We start from the raw sequence: 20651 nt of genomic DNA on the forward strand, positions 1-20651 counted from the left end.
TTTGCACAAGAATACAGTACAAGATTTTAAAAAAGTCAGAGATAACTTCTTATTTTTAAAATCAAAGTATAGTAAATATACTACATACTATAAATATAAATATACTATTACATTTAAAAATGGGATAGAAATCTATTTAAAAATAGAAATAGAAATAGCATTTAATAGTCTTGTCCGATCCAGTGCCAAAGTAGATTTTTCCAAGACTCAGGCTAAACAATGTCTTGACTCTCAACAAAATTGACTGATGTTTGAAGATCTCATTTTCTCACCTTCCTTTCTTTCGCAAATGACTGGACACACATATACAGCCCATCCTCTGAAATTATTTAAAGTCAACTGAAACTAAGAAAAGAGGGAAAAGGAGGTGAAACGCAATGAGAATGAGTAGGAGAAAGAAAAGGAAAAAGAAGAGATGCTATGCAAGGGACGTGGTGGAGCAATAGAACTTTTAACATGCATTTGAAGACAAAAAGAATAGAATATTAATACAGTACTCATTTCCCTTTCTTTTTCTTTTCATCTATTTTTAACGAAATAATACAGCTCTTTCTTAACCTCCCACATGCTCAATCATGCAGATTTTCCCCCACAGCTCAAAAAGTTCTAGTTCCTAATTAGAAAACATTCATAATGACTTACCACTATGGAATTGGGCAGTTTAATTTATTAATTAAAAGACATGGCTTAAGCTCAGTTTCTCCATTTCTTTACGAAAAAGGAGAAACAATCCAAACTGGAAGAACTGTACACACAATATTCTGATCCCTCTTCCATTCCTTTTGAAAACGTGCTTATAAATATTTTTGTTCCGCTTCTGTCTGCTATAAATGCTCCAATAAATCTTCTGTCCACCATGTGGTTTTGTTTTTTTATTAAGCAATTTAAAAGATAAAAATTAGGACAAACTAAGGAAAATTGCAAAGAAAAAAATGGAAAATACAAAAAAAATGTATGTAAAATTGTATAGGAGTAATGTAGCCTATTGTTAATTTTAGAGTAAGAATTAGATGTATTTTATCTATATGTCTATCAAAGAAAGTCAAAATCTATTCTATTGCTTTTTTCTTTACTTTTTACTTTTTTCTGCACTTTTGCTTTTTGTCTGATTCTTTTTTATCCGTTTAATTTTTTGCTTTTTTACCTTTTAATCATATTTTAAAATTTGTATTTAAAACTTATTTCACTAAGTCCCAAAGGTACTTTTCCAAGAAAAACTTTATTGTTTTTCTTTGAAGACGTTTCACTACTCATCCAAGAAGCTTCTTCAACTCTGATTGGATGGTAGTGAATGGAAGGATTTATATTCCTTGCAGACAGCTGGTCATTTACATTCCTTTAGAGAATCATTGAGGTCACTTGGAGGTTTGTCTGTGTTCTCAGGGTCACCTGAGCAATGCAAAAGGATGTGGAGCCTTCTTGGACCTGCTGAAAGGGTTGTGTTGTCCTTTCATTCTACAGAAACATCCTGCAGAAAGCACAATTCCCAGCACAGTCCTTTCAGCAGTTCCAAGAAGGCTCCACATCAATTGGTGTGGAGACCACTGTCTTCCAGTCTCCTTGTGAGGGGCCACTGACTGAAGCAAATGGGAGTGATCCCAGTCCTCTCCTTGCCCAGAGTGTAATCCCAAAGAGTCAGACTATTTGCCAGATCGTCATTCTGCCAGTCATCAGCTCCACTCTCAGTGGGGTTGTCTTCAATTCACTGTTTCATCCCAGAAGTCCTCTCCTTCTCCATGTTCTCATGAAGACTACCACGAATCTTTCTACTCTGGTATAGTCCCTTTTCATTTCTTCTACTAATCTGCAAGCATCCATTTTACCGCTGTATGTAAAATGTACTTTGTGCTTGGTGCAAAGTATCAACATTGCACCATTGAAGTCTTTCAGGAAATTTGTGAAATCCAAACAAATCTCCAATTGTAGTTTACAACAAGTTATCAGTGCTCAAAGAATTTTGGTTTATCCAGAAAATGTCCAGTTAAGTTACCTCACTGGTAAGCAGGGTAAATCTCCACCAGAAGAGGGGTGTTATTAAGGGGATGTTGGGTTAATTGAATAAACCATAATTTAGAAATTCTACGATTCAAAAAAAGGGAAGTATTACTGTATACCAGTTTTGTTTGTCTAGATTGGTCCTCAATTTTTTCACCCACTAAAGCTGAATTTTCACTGACAATAACTTGACAGCAAACTGTAATTAAAGTTAACCTTTTGAGTATTTTTGTGACATGTTTTCAGACTTACTCATAATGAGATACGCTGGTCTATGACTGTAATAAAGATTTGATCTGATTACTCGAAATGAGCAGTTTCAGTTGAACAGTTAACTTTTCAGCAATTAGATTTATACCTGTCAGGCTGCACACAGTTGGGCCAGATCAAGGAAGCAAGAACCACATAAATGTCATGCTAATCTGTAGGTAAATACAGAGAGTTCTGGAAACTGTAAGAGGAATTTTCTAACCTCATTTATAGTGAGACAGATCTCTTTAAATGAACTACAATGCTTCATCACTGGGTTTCTTGCCTTTTATAAGATAAGTTATCAAATGATTTGTGTTCAATCTCTTAGGATATTTTTAATGAAACTTTATTATTTATTTATCACATATCATATAATGTTCATATAGTTACTTTATATTTTTCTAGCTGATAAAGGGTATGGGTACAGAAAAGTGAGAGACTGAAACAAAGTCAAAAGGTGTAACAAAAATCTTAATAAGAGGAACTTTCAATAATTCATTTTCCCTAGCCATTAATCATGATTTATACATTATACGTTTCTTGAAATATTGCTTATATTTATATTGTTTGTGTTTGTGTTTATTTAAACAGTATTCTTCAAACTTGGCAACTTTAAGATGTATAGGCTCTCAGGACTGCTCAGCTACCTTAACATCTGAAGTTTGGCATGTCTGAAAAATAATTTAAATGATTTCATCTGACCGCTTAACTTTTTCTTAAAAATTATGTTCGCCTTCTATCTTTTAATTGTTTACATCCACTCTCCCTTCTATTTCATTTCCAGACTTAGAAATGTTACATAAAAAACCCTTTTCATTCTCTGCAGTATCTTTGAACAAGTATCTTTGAACAAGTTCCCATCACCAATCTCTTTCCACTTATGACTGTATGACTATAACTTGTTGCTGGCAATCCTTATGATTTATATTGATATATTGATCATCAATTGTGTTGTAAATGTTGTACCTTGATGAACGTATCTTTTCTTTTATGTACACTGAGAGCATATGCACCAAGACAAATTCCTTGTGTGTCCAATCACACTTGGCCAATAAAAATTCTATTCTATTCTATTCTAGATGCCACTTTCTTTTTCCTCTTATCTTAAATTTTGGTGTTAGTTAGCCAATAGTTTTATTATGGCTAGAGATCATAACTCTGGAATTGTTTGGATTTCACAACCTGATAGCTCACTTCCAAAATACCCTTAAATCAAATATAGTTCATTAATTAGTGGCAGAATGTAGTTTGTACAGACCCAAAAACAAAAGGCATCATTTGTGCAGCGGGGAAATGCAATTTGGACTCCTGATCTTTCAGAGGACTGCAAAAGGTTATCATTAGATTGTCAGTGGAAGAGGTGATGCCACTTATTTCAAACCATTTATTTTCCTCTTGGAAAATTATATGTTGAACGGGAATGGGATACCTTTAGGCTAAACTTCTAAAATTCCTTATAAACCAAGGGTGCTTTTGCTTTTTGGTGGAATCTAAAGCAGAGGTGATATTTAGCAGGTTTTGACCAGTTCTGGAGAACTGGTAGTGTAAATTTTGAGTAGTTCGGAGAACTGGTAAATATTACCTCTGACTGGCCCTGCCCCCATCTATTCTCTGCCTCCCGAGTCCCAGCTGATCGGGAGGAAATGGAGATTTTGCAGTAACCTTCCCCTGCTATGCCCACCAAGCCATGCCCGCAGAACCAATTTTTTGAATTCCTGATCTGAAGGACTTTTTTCTGAAGATGCAATTGGTTTTGGGAATGTAACTTTCATTATTAGCACTACTGGAAGATTTCTTATCAATAAAAACAGTGTTTTTAAAATACAAATACTATTTAACAACAAATGTAACTTGGCCTTGAACTGAAAAACTGGAGGGCAGAGGAGAATCGGCCACCTTAAATGTGAAAATATATAGCAATGGAGTTTTTCCATGTGTTTCATGGCCTGTGTAAGAGAAACAGATGCTGGGTAAGGTCTTTTCCAGCATTTCATCAGCATCTCATGGTCAAGCAGACATGCTGGACTCTTAGAAGTGGTTCTCATTACTTTTTTATCAGACAATGAAATATTTAGGAGATAGCCATTAGACCATAAGAGACTTCTATTCAACCTGTTTTGTCCAGGCTTTCTTTGACCACCATTTTTAGGGATTAAGAGAATCGGAGTCCAGCAGCAAGCTGAGGAAGGATTTGGTTGATTGTTTATTCTGAATATTGCTCCCCCATTCAAAGCATCTCAGTGCATAAAATTTACTTTTTCATTAAGTGAGAACATGAGATTTAGCCTTGCTCTCTGGGTTGCTAAGAAAAAAGTATCCTTTGTCTTTTCATTCTTAATTTTCCCACAATCTGTTTTTTGCTCTCGTTTTCCGTGCCCCTTTCCAATTTTAATTCTTTTGAACTATTTAATTCTTTTTATTATTTCAGTTCCATTGTGGTTTTTCAATTCCTTTCTGTTTTTTGCTCTTTTGAAATAAAGATCCCTACCCTGTACAAAGTTCACCTGATTAGGATACAATAAAATAGAATTATTATTTCTTGTGACTTGAAAATTATTTTCTATTAATGCAGTTCAAAAGTCTATTAGCCTTTTCTGCAATGGTGCCAGACTCATGACTCCTGCTCAGTTTGAGATTAATTACAATCTTGAAATCCTTGAAATCCCTTTCACATGTGTTGTGCCAAGCAGATATGCCCACCAGCCTCCTCCACCAGCACAGGCTAGATCTTATTTTGGTTTTTAACAATGAGTCTACCTAATATTAATTGTTAATCTATGTCAACATAACTTCTATTTGAAATTTCATGAGGACTACCACACACACTGTGTATAAAATTGATAGATCCCTCAGCAGATTATTAGGAATTGGTGGTAAAGCAGCAACAATATTTCTCAGACCATCATTTTTTAATAAGCTGGGTCTGATTTTGTTTCAATCTGTCATGTTCCTTTTATCTACTTGTTTTACTTAGCCATTGATTTCTCCTGGGTTTTCTTGAGCTATTTCTGTTCTACTTCTGAACATAATTCCTCTCTAGACTGATCTAGTATGTTCTGCAAACCTTATTTAGCATCCCCGGGATACATTTAGAAAACTTGGAAGAACAATTGGAACTAAAGAAAGCCTGGAGTGGGGACAGCAGATAGAGTGGAGAGTTGAAGCTCTCAGAGTTGTAAAATAGATCATTGTTATAGCGCTAGCCTAATTTCCAAGAGGTGGTTGTGTGTTTGGTTGTTATGGAGATATTGTGTTTACTTTGCTGTTATTGTAGAAAGAGCATGAAACAGAATAGTGTTTATAAATTGAGAAATGGATGCTGGGTGAAATTCTACAGATGGGAAATGAAGGCAAGCAGCATATTTACTGTTAAGATCCATCTGTTATCTGGGGGCAGTTGTAATTTAATAACTGGAGGAGTTTATACAATGTCAAGCCAATATTTTCCTCCCCTAAAATCCTATCCTAGCATGCAATCTTCCACTGCTTGATCAGATGAATATTTTGCCCACAAATAATATATAAATCTGTGAATTTTAAATATTTTGATTCCTGATTGTTCTTTCTCTCCTGGATTTAAATAGTTTTAACGATCTGATCAATAAACTTTTATATTTAAGAGGGTCAGGGAAAACCTATATAATTACTGTATAATATAAAGGAAGCAGAAATTGTGAACACTATAAAATTGCAGAAACTAATTTTGTAGCATTGGTAATTTTGCTGTTAAATATACACAGATCTCACTACCTAAAACCAGAGCAGGCAATGTGTCTTTATTCTTCCAGAATGAAAGACAAATGAATAATGATTTGAATAAGAAACTTTGGCTGGATGGCAAATATATAGAGAATCCTTGAAACTCACTCAATTATCATCAAATAATTTCTCTTTCATAAATAAATTCTACTGAACATATACCTAGTTTAAAAAAAAACCTGCACCCAAACAAACCTTCAGGTGTTTCTGTGAGAAGACAAGGAGAGAGAAATATGTTTTACCTTTTTAACCATGACCTTAAGATAAATATAGAATAGAATAGAATAGAATAGAATAGAATAGAATAGAATAGAATAGAATAGAATAGAATAGAATAGAATAGAATAGAATAGAACAGAATAGAATAGAATAGAATAGAATAGAATTTTTTATTGGCCAAGTGTGATTGGACACACAAGGAATTTGTCTTGGTGCATAGGCTCTCAATGTACATAAAGGATACCTTCATCAAGATACAAAGCATTGGTTGGGATATTCAATTATGGCTGCTGTTGGTAAAAACTCATCCACTTCTCTACAATTAACTTAAAATGTTGTCTTAGATTAAATTTGACCATTGAGCTATCAGGTCTCACCACATCGAGGATCCTGAATTTATCAGATCTAGCTTTTCTGGCAACAATTTCCCAATATTTCTGACTAAAGTTATCAGTATTACTTCATTTAGTCTTGGGAACTAAATCTTAGAAAGAAGCTTGAAAGATAAGGGCCTTCAAATACAAATCAAAATATCAGGAACAGTCCTTTGTCTAAAAAAGGAAAGACAAAATATTTTTTGTCATGCAAAATGTGTCAGGAACAAAACTTGATTGTAGCAGAAGATAAGGGATAAGTCATGAATCACCTTTTTAAATTGAAACACATGACCTAGAACAGGGGTCTCCAACCTTGGCAACTTTAAGACTTGGACTTTAACTCCCAGAATTCCTTTGCTGGCTGAGGAATTCTGGGAGTTGAAGTCCACAGTCTTAAAGTTGCCAAGGTTGGAGACCCCTGACCTAGAAAGCTTTAAATAAAACTTCAAACAATTCTGTTTCTAACTGGCAAGATTAAAAATATATTTTGTGGAAGCAAAAGTAAATGAGATATTTTAGCATCTCATTTTTATTTTATGTTATTTATTATAGGTGTTTTGGAGTTGATTAAAGCAGCAGGATCTAAACAGCTTACAAAAGCTACAATATATAACAATAGTATCAACAAAAACTAATCAATACCAAGAATGTATACAATCCAACATTCAATCTTTATAATAACAAGAACAATCAACTCTTCATTTTAGTTTGCAATAAACATTTTTATCCTGCCAGAAACTTCAACCAAGTCTGAGTCCAGTCGATAAATTAAGCTTTATAGAGTCAGATTTATGGTGAGACCTTATCCTACAACTCACCTTAACTGGAGGACAATACAATAGCACCTTAACTTATCCTACAACTCACCTTAACTGGAGGACAATACAATAGCAAAGCTTGAGTCATTTTTGAATCATTGATCTTGCTGTCATTTGATTAACACAATTAAACTTATAAAACAGGTAGACTACTTAAATCCTTACAATTAATTTATAATAATGATATAACTATTCTTGTAATCTGAACATTTTATACCTTCCAATTTGATCCTGATTCCTTAGAGGCTTCTTACTTGTCTCCCTTAATTAAACTTCTTGAGTGGGTGGATATTCTGTCATTGATTAAAAAACACATAAAGAAATGTAAAGTGCAGCTAGAAAATGAATTGGACATATTACTATTCTAGTCTAATTGTTAAGATATTTTATTGGCCATTAAACTATCTCAGCATAAATAGTAACATGACAGCCAATGCAAAATTATTCCAGCCAATTTATGAAACCAAGCACAGATTGTATTGGAAGGACTTTATGTTGAGTAACAATGACTGGAGATGCAGCAGAGATGGTAGATATGTTCCAATAGACGGTGGGAAGCGTTCCATTTAGATTGTATCAAAGCAGAGAAGGAATGAAAAGCAGCAGGAAGCTCTAGGAAGGCAGTTGGGTGTGAATGAAATTTGTCCTGTAGCCTCTAAACTAGGCAGTTATCTTCGTTACAGTGGCCAGTATTAACTGAAGTAGAGTTCTGTTGCCAATCTGATTAGGTAAATGGATTTGCAGGGTGGAGGGACTGCCTTTTTTCTTATAGTAGTGAAAAGTTTTGGATTACTCCTATAGATAAGTTAATAGTTGTAACCTAAACATTGTTAGGATTTAGTAGAGCCACAGTTAGAAGATTTGGTCTGAAGTCAAGCTGACTAGAATTTGATAGATTTTGAATTTGATAGATTTTTCCAAATAAATTGAATCATTAAATGATATTGGAAGCATTCAAATCACTTCAATGATTTGTATAATTAATTCAATTCAATCTGCTTCATTACTTAAAACATAGAGTAAGGATTTCAGATCTCATACTTCCTCAGCAAAAGTCCTCACTTGGAACATTTAAACAACTGTATCAGCCCTTAAGAGTAAAACAAATAGTTTGCTTCATACTAGAATCTGGCTTAAATTTCAGATGGTATGAGATGCTTGGCACTAAGTTAAATTTATCTTCTTTATCTTTTCCAAAAATACATGAAAAAAACAAATTAGTTCTGACAACTAATGTGGAGGTCTTTTCCATAAAGTAGAATTGGGAAAGTCAGAACAGAATCCAGCAGAAAAGATTTTGCTGTTTCTTACCAAAAGTTATTACGGTATTACAAACATGAAAAGATGCAGTTTACATAAAATTCACTTCTTGGACTATTTATTAAGGCTATTGTGTTTGGGCAACAAAAATAGACACTGAATGACTCTTGATCGTGACTTAGAATTCTGGACTTTAGTAGGCCAAATAAAACAGGCCAATCTAACATCAATCCACTACTTATGAAAACAGGTATCATCAAACAAATATTTCATAAATACTGCCTTCAGAGATAGTGATTGTTTTTAATTTACAAAAGATAGATACTAAAGCATAATCAATTAAGGACATAGCTCAACTTTCCCTGGCTCATCATCACAGGGCTGTCATTTTCTGCTCCCTTCTGTCATAGGCAGAGTTCCTTCATTAGTCCTCCAACATAGTCCTGTTCCTTCATTCTGCTTTGTCCAACTGCCTGGTGGAACATACAACTTTGTTGAGAGAAAACAGAAGCAAAATTGGAACCGAGGAAATGCTATTTAACTAAAGCTAAACCAGCTACAGGTACCGGAACAGACTTGTAAGTGGATCACAAGCTTCCTAACAAACAGGAAGCAGCAGGTGAAGCTAAGCAAGATCACATCAAATACCTGTACAATTAGCACAGGGGGCCCCCAAGGCTGTGTGCTCTCCCCACTTCTCTTTTCTCTGTATACCAATGATTGCATCTCCAATGATCCATTTGTTAAGCTACTGAAGTTCGCAGATGACACAACAGTGATTGGTCTCATTCGAGACAATGACGAATCCGCATATAGACGAGAGGTCGAACGACTAGCCTTGTGGTGCAACCAAAACAATCTGGAACTGAACACACTCAAAACTGTAGAAATGGTGGTAGACTTTAGGAAAAACCCTTCCATACTTCCACCTCTCACAATACTTGACAACACAGTATCAACAGTAGAAACCTTCAAATTTCTGGGTTCTATCATATCGCAAGATCTCAAATGGACAGCTAACATCAAAAACATCATTAAAAAAGGACAACAAAGAATGTTCTTTCTGCGCCAACTCAGTAAGCTCAAACTGCCCAAGGAGCTGCTGATCCAATTCTACAGAGGAATTATTGAGTCTGTCATTTGCACCTCTATAACTGTCTGGTTCGGTTCTGCAACCCAACAAGAAAAACACAGACTTCAGAGGATAATTAGAACTGCAGAAAAAATAATTGCTACCAACTTGCCTTCCATTGAGGACCTGTATACTGCACGAATCAAGAAGAGGGCCGTGAAAATATTTGCAGATCCCTCGCATCCTGGACATAAACTGTTTCAACTCCTACCCTCAAAACGACGCTATAGAGCACTGCACACCAGAACAACTAGACACAAGAACAGTTTTTTCCCGAAGGCCATCACTCTGCTAAACAAATAATTCCCTCAACACTGTCAGACTATTTACTGAATCTGCACTACTATTAATCGTTTCATAGTTCCCATCACCAATCTCTTTCCACTTATGACTGTATGACTATAACTTGTTGCTGGCAATCCTTATGATTTATATTGATATATTGATCATCAATTGTGTTGTAAATGTTGTACCTTGATGAACGTATCTTTTCTTTTATGTACACTGAGAGCATATGCACCAAGACAAATTCCTTGTGTGTCCAATCACACTTGGCCAATAAAATTCTATTCTATTCTATTCTAACAAGGAAGAAGTTTAGAACTGAGAAGTTAACAAAGTTCCCCAGTTATCATCCCTCTTCAGTTTCTCCCCAAAAAGCTTTCTGTCTATCCAAGTGGTTCCAAAAGCCTGCAGGTGTGCATTTGAGATAGTGCTGACTCCTGATGACTGCCTCAACTAATCCCTCCAGTTTTCTTAGCACCACTTTTCTAAAGCAGTTTGCCATTGCTTCCTTCCTAGGGCTGAGAGAGAGGGACTGGCTCAAGGTCACCCCAGCTGGCTTCGTTTCTAAGGCAGAACTAGAACACATGATCTCCCAGTTTCTTGGCTGTTGCCTTAACCACTACACCAGGGGTGAAATGTAAAATTTGTTACTATCGGTTCTGTGGCCGTGGCTTGGTGAGGAGGGTGGTAATGTGACTGGGTGGACGTAGCCAACTTTTTTTTTTTTACTTTTAAAAGCTTTTTTTTACAACTTCTTCGGCCGAAAAAAATGCTTTAAAAAGCCTGTGATTATCAGGCAACTCAGCTGGGATTGCTAGAGGAAAAAAGCTTTTAAAGGGTTTTGACAATCCCAGCTGAGTTGCCTGATTGCCAGAACCTTTTAAAAGCATTTTTTACAACCTCTTCGGCCAAACAGGTTGTAAAAAATGCTTTTAAAAGGTTCTGGTGATCATGCAACTCAGCTGGGATCGCCAGAGGAGCCTTTTAAAAGCTTTTTTTTTTTACAACCTCTTCGGCCAAAGAGGTTGTAGAAAAAAATGCTTTTAAAGGCTTCTGATGATCCCAGCTGAGCCGCACGATCATCAGAGGCTTTTTTTTTTTTACTTCTAAAAGCATTTTTTCGGCCAAAGAAAAACATTTTTTAAAGGGGGAAAAAAAACTCTGATGATCATGTGGCTCAGCTGGGGCAGAGGGGGGCAGGGATTTTTGCTACCGGTTCTCTGAACCACCCACCGCCATCGCTACCGGATCAGGCGATCCAGAGAGAACTGGCTGAATCCCACCACTGCATGCAAACTATTACTGTAAAGTTAATCAATATGGTAGCCATGACCATTTTCTAGGTTCCACTGAGCACTCTACTAATCATTTCCCCCTTGGACCTAACTGCAACACAAACATGCTTGGGCAATGTATTTTTTTCTATTGTGCCCCTTGGCATTCATTGCCTTCATCTCATATCCAACAAATGCCTAAAATAATCTTAAATTACCCTTAGCTGTACAGATGTTTTCAAAGCAACATCACCATCAGCCTCATCACATGTATGTATGTCTCATTAACTTCGAGAGAAGTCAAGTGACTGGGAACTCTGGCAGTTGAGACCAGAAAGAAACTAACATTGGGGAGAGCAAATTTCACAGTGATACAGCTTTCTTGAGATTCAAGGATACAGGAATACTACTTCAACTCCGAAGTAGGGAAAATCTCTAAGCCTCCACATTTTGTTTTGATTTTGTTTCCTGATGAATCTGTAAAGTTAATCTACTGTGCCTTCATTCTAACATAGCTCATTCTAACATAGCTCATTGTCATCCTTGCACTGTGTGGAGGGCAGAAGGAATGTCTTGAAGGACAGGAGGAAGCATCCAAGCAGTCAGATAAAAGGTCTGGTCTAACCTGAAGGGCAGACACACCACCAAAAGTGTGCATTTGCAATGATTTGAGATGGAAAATTGTGCTTGCCTTGCAATATTGTCAGAGACTTACACAGTATCATTCCTCCTTCTAGCCGAAGCTCTCGAGCAGCAAACTCTCTCTGGTTTTCAGTGTCTAGAATCCTTTCTTGAGTTCATAATGGAATATAAAGCTGCTTTGAAAGACTTGCTCTATGATTTACTGGTGAAAGATTCAAGAACATAATTGACAATGCCCTATATTTTTTTTTAATGTTCTTCAGTTGTTTAGGCACCACAGAAAAGAACTCTACTGATGTAGAGTTGAAGCAAGGCTATAATTTTTCTCCCCACAGAGCTCTAAATCTCCACAGCTGTGGACTCCCTGGTAGTGTATTATCAAAGCTTTGCTTCTACCAATACAGGCTTAGCTGCACATTTTGATTCATCCACTACCAGTATATTATTAAAGATTTCCCGTTCCTTCCTCCCCACAACAGTCACACAAGCACAAACCAGCCCTTGCATTAAAGCATTTGGATTTCACTATTTAAAAAACATTGCAATGTTGTCAAACACAAATCTGACTGTAAGAAATGCTGCAGGGATGATGTCTGATAAAATTCTGAAAAAAAGGATCATCCTCCACTACAAATGTTACATCTTAAATGCAGGTCAAGCAATACCTCTGAAGGATCTAATTGCAGAGGTGTCCAAACTTGGTCCCTTTAAGACTTGTGGACTTCAACTCCCAGAGTCCCTCAGCCAGCAAAGCTGGCTGAGGAACTCTGGGAGTTGAAGTCCACAAGTCTTAAAGGGACCAAGTTTGGACACCCCTGATCTAATGGATCTGAGTCATAATTCTGGCTTGTTACATATTTGAAGATCTCAAAAGTGGCCCTTTCCACATTTTATTTTAAAACTGGAAAATCCCCAAAAGCCTTTCAAATAGTAAAACTTTCCCTAAACCAGGGGTGTCCAAACTTGGTCCCTTTAAGACTTTTGGACTTCAACTCCCAGAGTTCCTCAGCCAGCTTTGCTATTTAACTAAAGCTAAACCAGCTACAGGTACCGGAACAGACTTGTAAGTGGATCACAAGCTTCCTAACAAACAGGAAGCAGCAGGTGAAGCTAAGCAAGATCACATCAAATACCTGTACAATTAGCACAGGGGGCCCCCAAGGCTGTGTGCTCTCCCCACTTCTCTTTTCTCTGTATACCAATGATTGCATCTCCAATGATCCATTTGTTAAGCTACTGAAGTTCGCAGATGACACAACAGTGATTGGTCTCATTCGAGACAATGACGAATCCGCATATAGACGAGAGGTCGAACGACTAGCCTTGTGGTGCAACCAAAACAATCTGGAACTGAACACACTCAAAACTGTAGAAATGGTGGTAGACTTTAGGAAAAACCCTTCCATACTTCCACCTCTCACAATACTTGACAACACAGTATCAACAGTAGAAACCTTCAAATTTCTGGGTTCTATCATATCGCAAGATCTCAAATGGACAGCTAACATCAAAACATCATTAAAAAAGGACAACAAAGAATGTTCTTTCTGCGCCAACTCAGTAAGCTCAAACTGCCCAAGGAGCTGCTGATCCAATTCTACAGAGGAATTATTGAGTCTGTCATTTGCACCTCTATAACTGTCTGGTTCGGTTCTGCAACCCAACAAGAAAAACACAGACTTCAGAGGATAATTAGAACTGCAGAAAAATAATTGCTACCAACTTGCCTTCCATTGAGGACCTGTATACTGCACGAATCAAGAAGAGGGCCGTGAAAATATTTGCAGATCCCTCGCATCCTGGACATAAACTGTTTCAACTCCTACCCTCAAAACGACGCTATAGAGCACTGCACACCAGCACAACTAGACACAAGAACAGTTTTTCCCAAGGCCATCACTCTGCTAAACAAATAATTCCCTCAACACTGTCAGACTATTTACTGAATCTGCACTACTATTAATCGTTTCATAGTTCCCATCACCAATCTCTTTCCACTTATGACTGTATGACTATAACTTGTTGCTGGCAATCCTTATGATTTATATTGATATATTGATCATCAATTGTGTTGTAAATGTTGTACCTTGATGAACGTATCTTTTCTTTTATGTACACTGAGAGCATATGCACCAAGACAAATTCCTTGTGTGTCCAATCACACTTGGCCAATAAAATTCTATTCTATTCTATTCTAACAAGGAAGAAGTTTAGAACTGAGAAGTTAACAAAGTTCCCCAGTTATCATCCCTCTTCAGTTTCTCCCCAAAAAGCTTTCTGTCTATCCAAGTGGTTCCAAAAGCCTGCAGGTGTGCATTTGAGATAGTGCTGACTCCTGATGACTGCCTCAACTAATCCCTCCAGTTTTCTTAGCACCACTTTTCTAAAGCAGTTTGCCATTGCTTCCTTCCTAGGGCTGAGAGAGAGGGACTGGCTCAAGGTCACCCCAGCTGGCTTCGTTTCTAAGGCAGAACTAGAACACATGATCTCCCAGTTTCTTGGCTGTTGCCTTAACCACTACACCAGGGGTGAAATGTAAAATTTGTTACTATCGGTTCTGTGGCCGTGGCTTGGTGAGGAGGGTGGTAATGTGACTGGGTGGACGTAGCCAACTTTTTTTTTTTTACTTTTAAAAGCTTTTTTTTACAACTTCTTCGGCCGAAAAAAATGCTTTTAAAAGCCTGTGATGATCAGGCAACTCAGCTGGGTTCGCCGGGGAAAAAAAGCTTTTAAAGGGTTCTGACTATCCCAGCTGAGTTGCCTGATTGCCAGAACCTTTTAAAAGCATTTTTTCTTGCTTTTAAAAGGTTCTGGAGATCAGGCAACTCAGCTGAGATCGCCAGAGGAACCTTTTAAAAGCTTTTTTTTACAACCTCTTTGATCAAAGAGGTTGTAGAAAAAATGCTTTTAAAGGGTTCTGATGATCCGAGCTGAGCCGCAGGATCATCAGAGGCTTTTTTTTTTACTTTTAAAAGCATTTTTTTGGCCAAAGAAAAACATTTTTTAAAGGGGGAAAAAAAACTCTGATGATCATGTGGCTCAGGTGGGGCAGAGGGGCAGGATTTTGCTACCGGTTCTCTGAACCACCCACCGCCATCGCTACCGGATCAGGCGATCCAGAGAGAACTGGCTGAATCCCACCACTGCATGCAAACTATTACTGTAAAGTTAATCAATATGGTAGCCATGACCATTTTCTAGGTTCCACTGAGCACTCTACTAATCATTTCCCCCTTGGACCTAACTGCAACACAAACATGCTTGGGCAATGTATTTTTTTCTATTGTGCCCCTTGGCATTCATTGCCTTCATCTCATATCCAACAAATGCCTAAAATAATCTTAAATTACCCTTAGCTGTACAGATGTTTTCAAAGCAACATCACCATCAGCCTCATCACATGTATGTATGTCTCATTAACTTCGAGAGAAGTCAAGTGACTGGGAACTCTGGCAGTTGAGACCAGAAAGAAACTAACATTGGGGAGAGCAAATTTCACAGTGGTACAGCTTTCTTGAGATTCAAGGATACAGGAATACTACTTCAACTCCGAAGTAGGGAAAATCTCTAAGCCTCCACATTTTGTTTTGATTTTGTTTCCTGATGAATCTGTAAAGTTAATCTACTGTGCCTTCATTCTAACAACTGGCCCACCAACAGGTCTGCTTCCCCATGCTTATAAATTGCTTGTGTTGCCACACAGCATGTTTGCTATTTCTAAAATGAGTCAATGAGTTGTGTCTAATTCTATGGTGGTCAGACTGATTTTTCTTCAGAATCCCCATGGCTATCTTGAAATGCAGAAGACGTTTCTGACCTTACCTTAGACTGAGGATGAAGAAAAAACTCAATTTCATACGATTAAAAAAATTGCAATAAAATAAAAAAGGAATAAAGGCTAGGCTTGTCTGAGAATTTCTGGTGGTGAGGTAGCAGTTCCATTTACCAAAAAAATGTTTGATTCACTTTACTTGTTATTAGTTAGTTACTTGCACAACAAGCACATTTATTCCACTTCTTGAGTATTAGCATTTTAAATTGTACTGTTTAATTTGCAATGCAATGATGATTCTAAGAATTATTTTTTTTCCAGCTTGCTACCTGGCTTAGAGAAAGTTGAGTTACATCGACTCAAAAGTTGTAAACTATTTAATTGGTTTTTCTGATGGTTTTTGTTTTAGTTCTTTATTTGTACTATAATTGGGCTTTTTTGTTTTTAATTGTGTGGGCATCCAGAGTCATTCATGTGAGATGAGTGGTTATATAAAATAACTACATAAATATTAAGCAATCTATTTCACTATTTTTCACACAGTGTAACAATAATTCCCCCAGGGCTGTATCCTTACCTTTCTCAAGGATGGGGACTAAACCCAGCACTTTCTACATGCAAAGCATATGTTCTCTCACTGAGCCATATAGCTACATAACAACATTCCCAAATTTCTCTAGGGAAGTGGAGTTCCCAGTGAATCAGCTAAATTCCATGGTTTAACATTGTAGATTCATGAAAGCAAGCATAGTGAACCGGGCACTCATCCCATGTTTCCTTTAATGTTATATAATATGATGATATACAATAGAATCAGGATTTACAGATGTGACTCCATGTTTGCATGAACTTAAAGTTTTCTTCATGATATATTGTTTTATTTATGACAATGTTTGTGTATACTGTTGTGACAAAATGAAAAAAAAAACTACTAAAAGCTTATTATGTGGTACCTGTACTATGACATGCAGGCTTCTGAAATTTCAAATCACACTGTTAACATAGCTCATTGTCATCCTTGCACTGTGTGGAGGGCAGAAGGAATGTCTTGAAGGACAGGAGGAAGCATCCAAGCAGTCAGATAAAAGGTCTGGTCTAACCTGAAGGGCAGACACACCACCAAAAGTGTGCATCTGCAATGATTTGAGATGGAAAATTGTGCTTGCCTTGCAATATTGTCAGAGACTTACACAGTATCATTCCTCCTTCTAGCCGAAGCTCTCGAGCAGCAAACTCTCTCTGGTTTTCAGTGTCTAGAATCCTTTCTTGAGTTCATAATGGAATATAAAGCTGCTTTGAAAGACTTGCTCTATGATTTACTGGTGAAAGATTCAAGAACATAATTGACAATGCCCTATATTTTTTTTTAATGTTCTTCAGTTGTTTAGGCACCACAGAAAAGAACTCTACTGATGTAGAGTTGAAGCAAGGCTATAATTTTTCTCCCCACAGAGCTCTAAATCTCCACAGCTGTGGACTCCCTGGTAGTGTATTATCAAAGCTTTGCTTCTACCAATACAGGCTTAGCTGCACATTTTGATTCATCCACTACCAGTATATTATTAAAGATTTCCCGTTCCTTCCTCCCCACAACAGCCACACAAGCACAAACCAGCCCTTGCATTAAAGCATTTGGATTTCACTATTAAAAAACATTGCAATGTTGTCAAACACAAATCTGACTGTAAGAAATGCTGCAGGGATGATGTCTGATAAAATTCTGAAAAAAAGGATCATCCTCCACTACAAATGTTACATCTTAAATGCAGGTCAAGCAATACCTCTGAAGGATCTAATTGCAGAGGTGTCAAACTTGGTCCTTTAAGACTTGTGGACTTCAACTCCCAGAGTCCTCAGCCAGCAAAGCTGGCTGAGGAACTCTGGGAGTTGAAGTCCACAAGTCTTAAAGGGACCAAGTTTGGACACCCCTGATCTAATGGATCTGAGTCATAATTCTGGCTTGTTACATATTTGAAGATCTCAAAAGTGGCCCTTTCCACATTTTATTTTAAAACTGGAAAATCCCCAAAAGCCTTTCAAATAGTAAAACTTTCCCTAAACCAGGGTGTCAAACTTGGTCCTTTAAGACTTTTGGACTTCAACTCCCAGAGTTCCTCAGCCAGCTTTGCTGGCTGAGGGACTCTGGGAGTTGAAGTCCAAAAGTCTTAAAGGGACCAAGTTTGGACACCCCTGCCCTAAACGTTTCTGATTGTGTTTAATTCTTAAACTAATCCGTGTTGACGAATACTTATAATTACAATACAGGCAGTCCTCAACTTGCAACAGTTCACTTAATAACTGTTCGAAGTTACCACAGCACTGAAAAAAGTGACTTATGACCATTTTTCACACTTATGACCATTGCAGCATCCCCGTGGTCATGTGATCAAAATTCAGACGCTTGACTCACATTAATGATGGTTGCAGTGTCCTGGAGTCATGTGATCCCCTGTTGCGACCTTCTGACAAGCAAAGTCAATGGAGAAACCAGATTCACTTAACAACCTTGTTACTAATTCAGCAACTGCAGTGATTCACTTAACAAACATGGCAAGAAAAGTCATAAAATGGGGCAAAACTCACTTAACAAATTTCTCACTTAGCAACAGAAATGTTGGGCTCAATTGTGGACGTAAGTTGAAGACTACCTGTATACACCAGAAACCATTTATGAGGATGCGAATTACATACTCTCAGAATTCCAAATATATTCACTGTCCCCATAAAACTTGCTTCTCTTAATTTAATAAGATTCATGGGCTGCTTTAATGAATGTATTCATCCTCTCAAATCAATTGCAATAATTTATGTCACTGAGTGAGGGCCTTAGTTTCCTGACTGCATAGGCAGTCTGCCTTTAGATGCTATAGTTTTGGAATGCCATTAAATAGCAGTAGATCATTTCTCTGTGATAAAAGGAAATAAAACAAAACAATGAACTTTTCAATCTCAATGATCACATTATTTTAACTCACCTTAGCTTTGTTCATCTTAACTCACCTCAGCAATTCAGCTTTATTATCTCCTTATTTTTCCAGGTTTTGGGATGTCCACACCAGCAACAATAGCGGGTAAAGCCTTCCTTATTGTTTATGGTCTCTTTGGATGTGCTGGAACCATCTTGTTCTTCAACCTTTTTCTAGAACGTATTATCTCACTTTTGGCTTTGGTCATGAAGGCTTGCCGTGAGAGACAGCTGAGAAGAAGCGGCCTTCTACCTCCTACCTGCCGAAGGGGCTCTGCTATGTCTGATGCGGACAGCCTGATTGGGTGGAAGCCATCTGTCTATCACGTGATGCTAATTTTGGGAATCTTTGCCATTACTCTAGCTTGCTGTGCCTCTGCCATGTACACGGCTGTGGAAGGATGGAATTACATTGACTCCTTGTACTATTGTTTTGTCACCTTCAGCACCATTGGATTTGGTGATCTGGTGAGCAGTCAGAATGCTGTATACCAAAATCAGGGATTATACAGATTTGGGAATTTCACATTTATATTAATGGGGGTATGCTGCATATATTCTCTTTTTAACGTCATATCAATTGTAATCAAGCAGCTTTTAAACTGGATGCTAAGAAAGTTCCGATGCAGATGTTGCCCAGATTGCAATAAGCCAAATACCCGCCTTGGGCGGCGCAATGCCATCACACCCGGATCCCGCTTCCGCCGGCACAATTTCTCTATAGAAACAGATGGACAATATGATAGTGATGCAGAAGGGAGAAGGCTCTCAGGTGAGATGATCTCCATGAGGGATCTCACGGCTTCTAACAAAGTCTCCCTGGCGCTTCTGCAGAAGCAGTTATCAGAGACGGCCAATGGCTATCCCAGGAATGTCTGCATCAGCACCAGACAAAATGATTTTTCAGGTGGAGTTGGGGCTTTAGCGATCATGAACAATAGACTGGCAGAGACGAGTGATTCTAGGTAGAAATTTTGAAATTATCTTCTTTAACGTGAAGACTTTTTCTTATTCTTTATTTAATAAAATGATATTTTAAAAAATTATTAAATCCATCTCAAGGGCAAATTTCTGGAAGGCTTTATGTTTTGCTTGTTTCTAAAAGCTGATTATTTAACATTTTTAAAGAGGCCTTTTTGGGATGTAGTAGTATTTATTCCCTTAAGCTTTTGTAATTCTTTAACCAATAGTATCAGGGATCATCAATCATCATTGGCCAACTTAGAAGGTCTCTAGCACATACCACTGATATTACAGAGCACTCAAGAAGCAAAGAGAAATCCCAACAGTCATAGCCATCCTGGTGGTGCTGAAGATAGGAGAGGCTTCAAATAGCATCATGCAAGTAGAGGTAGTCCCCAACTTGCAATAGTTCATTTAGTGACCATTCAAAGTTACAACAACATTGAAAAACATGATTGATGGCCATTTTTCATACTTACAACCATTGTAGCATCCCTGAGGTCATATCATCAAAATTCAGACACAACCACTCGGCAACTGGTTCATATTTATGACCGTTGCTATGTCCCAAGGTCATGTGATCACCTTTTGCAACTTTCTGACGAGCAAAGTCAATGGGGAAGTCAGATTCACTTAACAATTGTGTCACTAACTTAACAACTGCAGGGATTACTTAACAACTGGGACGAGAAAGGTCGCAAAATGAGGCAAAACTCATTTAACCAATGTCTCACTTAACAACAGAAATTTTGGGCTCAATTGTGGCCCTAAGTCAAGGATTACCTGTATGCAGTTTCTAACCAGCCAGCCTCTCATTCTATGAGTACAGACTACTGCAGAAGATGGCTAGTCAGCCAGCAAGCACTTGGGTGCACAGTGGTAGAGATACAGATGTTCCCTTGTCTACCCTTTGAGGCATTCTCTAACTCAGGGTTGCC

The 20651-nt window shown here is 37.6% G+C and overlaps 1 protein-coding gene across 1 annotated transcript in view; it reads left to right on the forward strand.

Moving 5' to 3' along the window:
* The window catches only part of KCNK12 (potassium two pore domain channel subfamily K member 12), a 46560-nt gene extending 26841 nt beyond the window's left edge, over positions 1-19719 (forward strand). Inside the window, exon 2 of the mRNA XM_058163525.1 lies at positions 18824-19719. Within this exon, the coding sequence (XP_058019508.1) occupies positions 18824-19719 (896 nt within the window). The remainder of the gene's footprint in view (positions 1-18823) is intronic.
* Positions 19720-20651: the final 932 nt, after the last annotated feature.

The sequence above is a fragment of the Ahaetulla prasina genome, chromosome 1 (genome assembly GCF_028640845.1).
Source record: "Ahaetulla prasina isolate Xishuangbanna chromosome 1, ASM2864084v1, whole genome shotgun sequence".
NCBI lineage: Eukaryota > Metazoa > Chordata > Lepidosauria > Squamata > Colubridae > Ahaetulla > Ahaetulla prasina.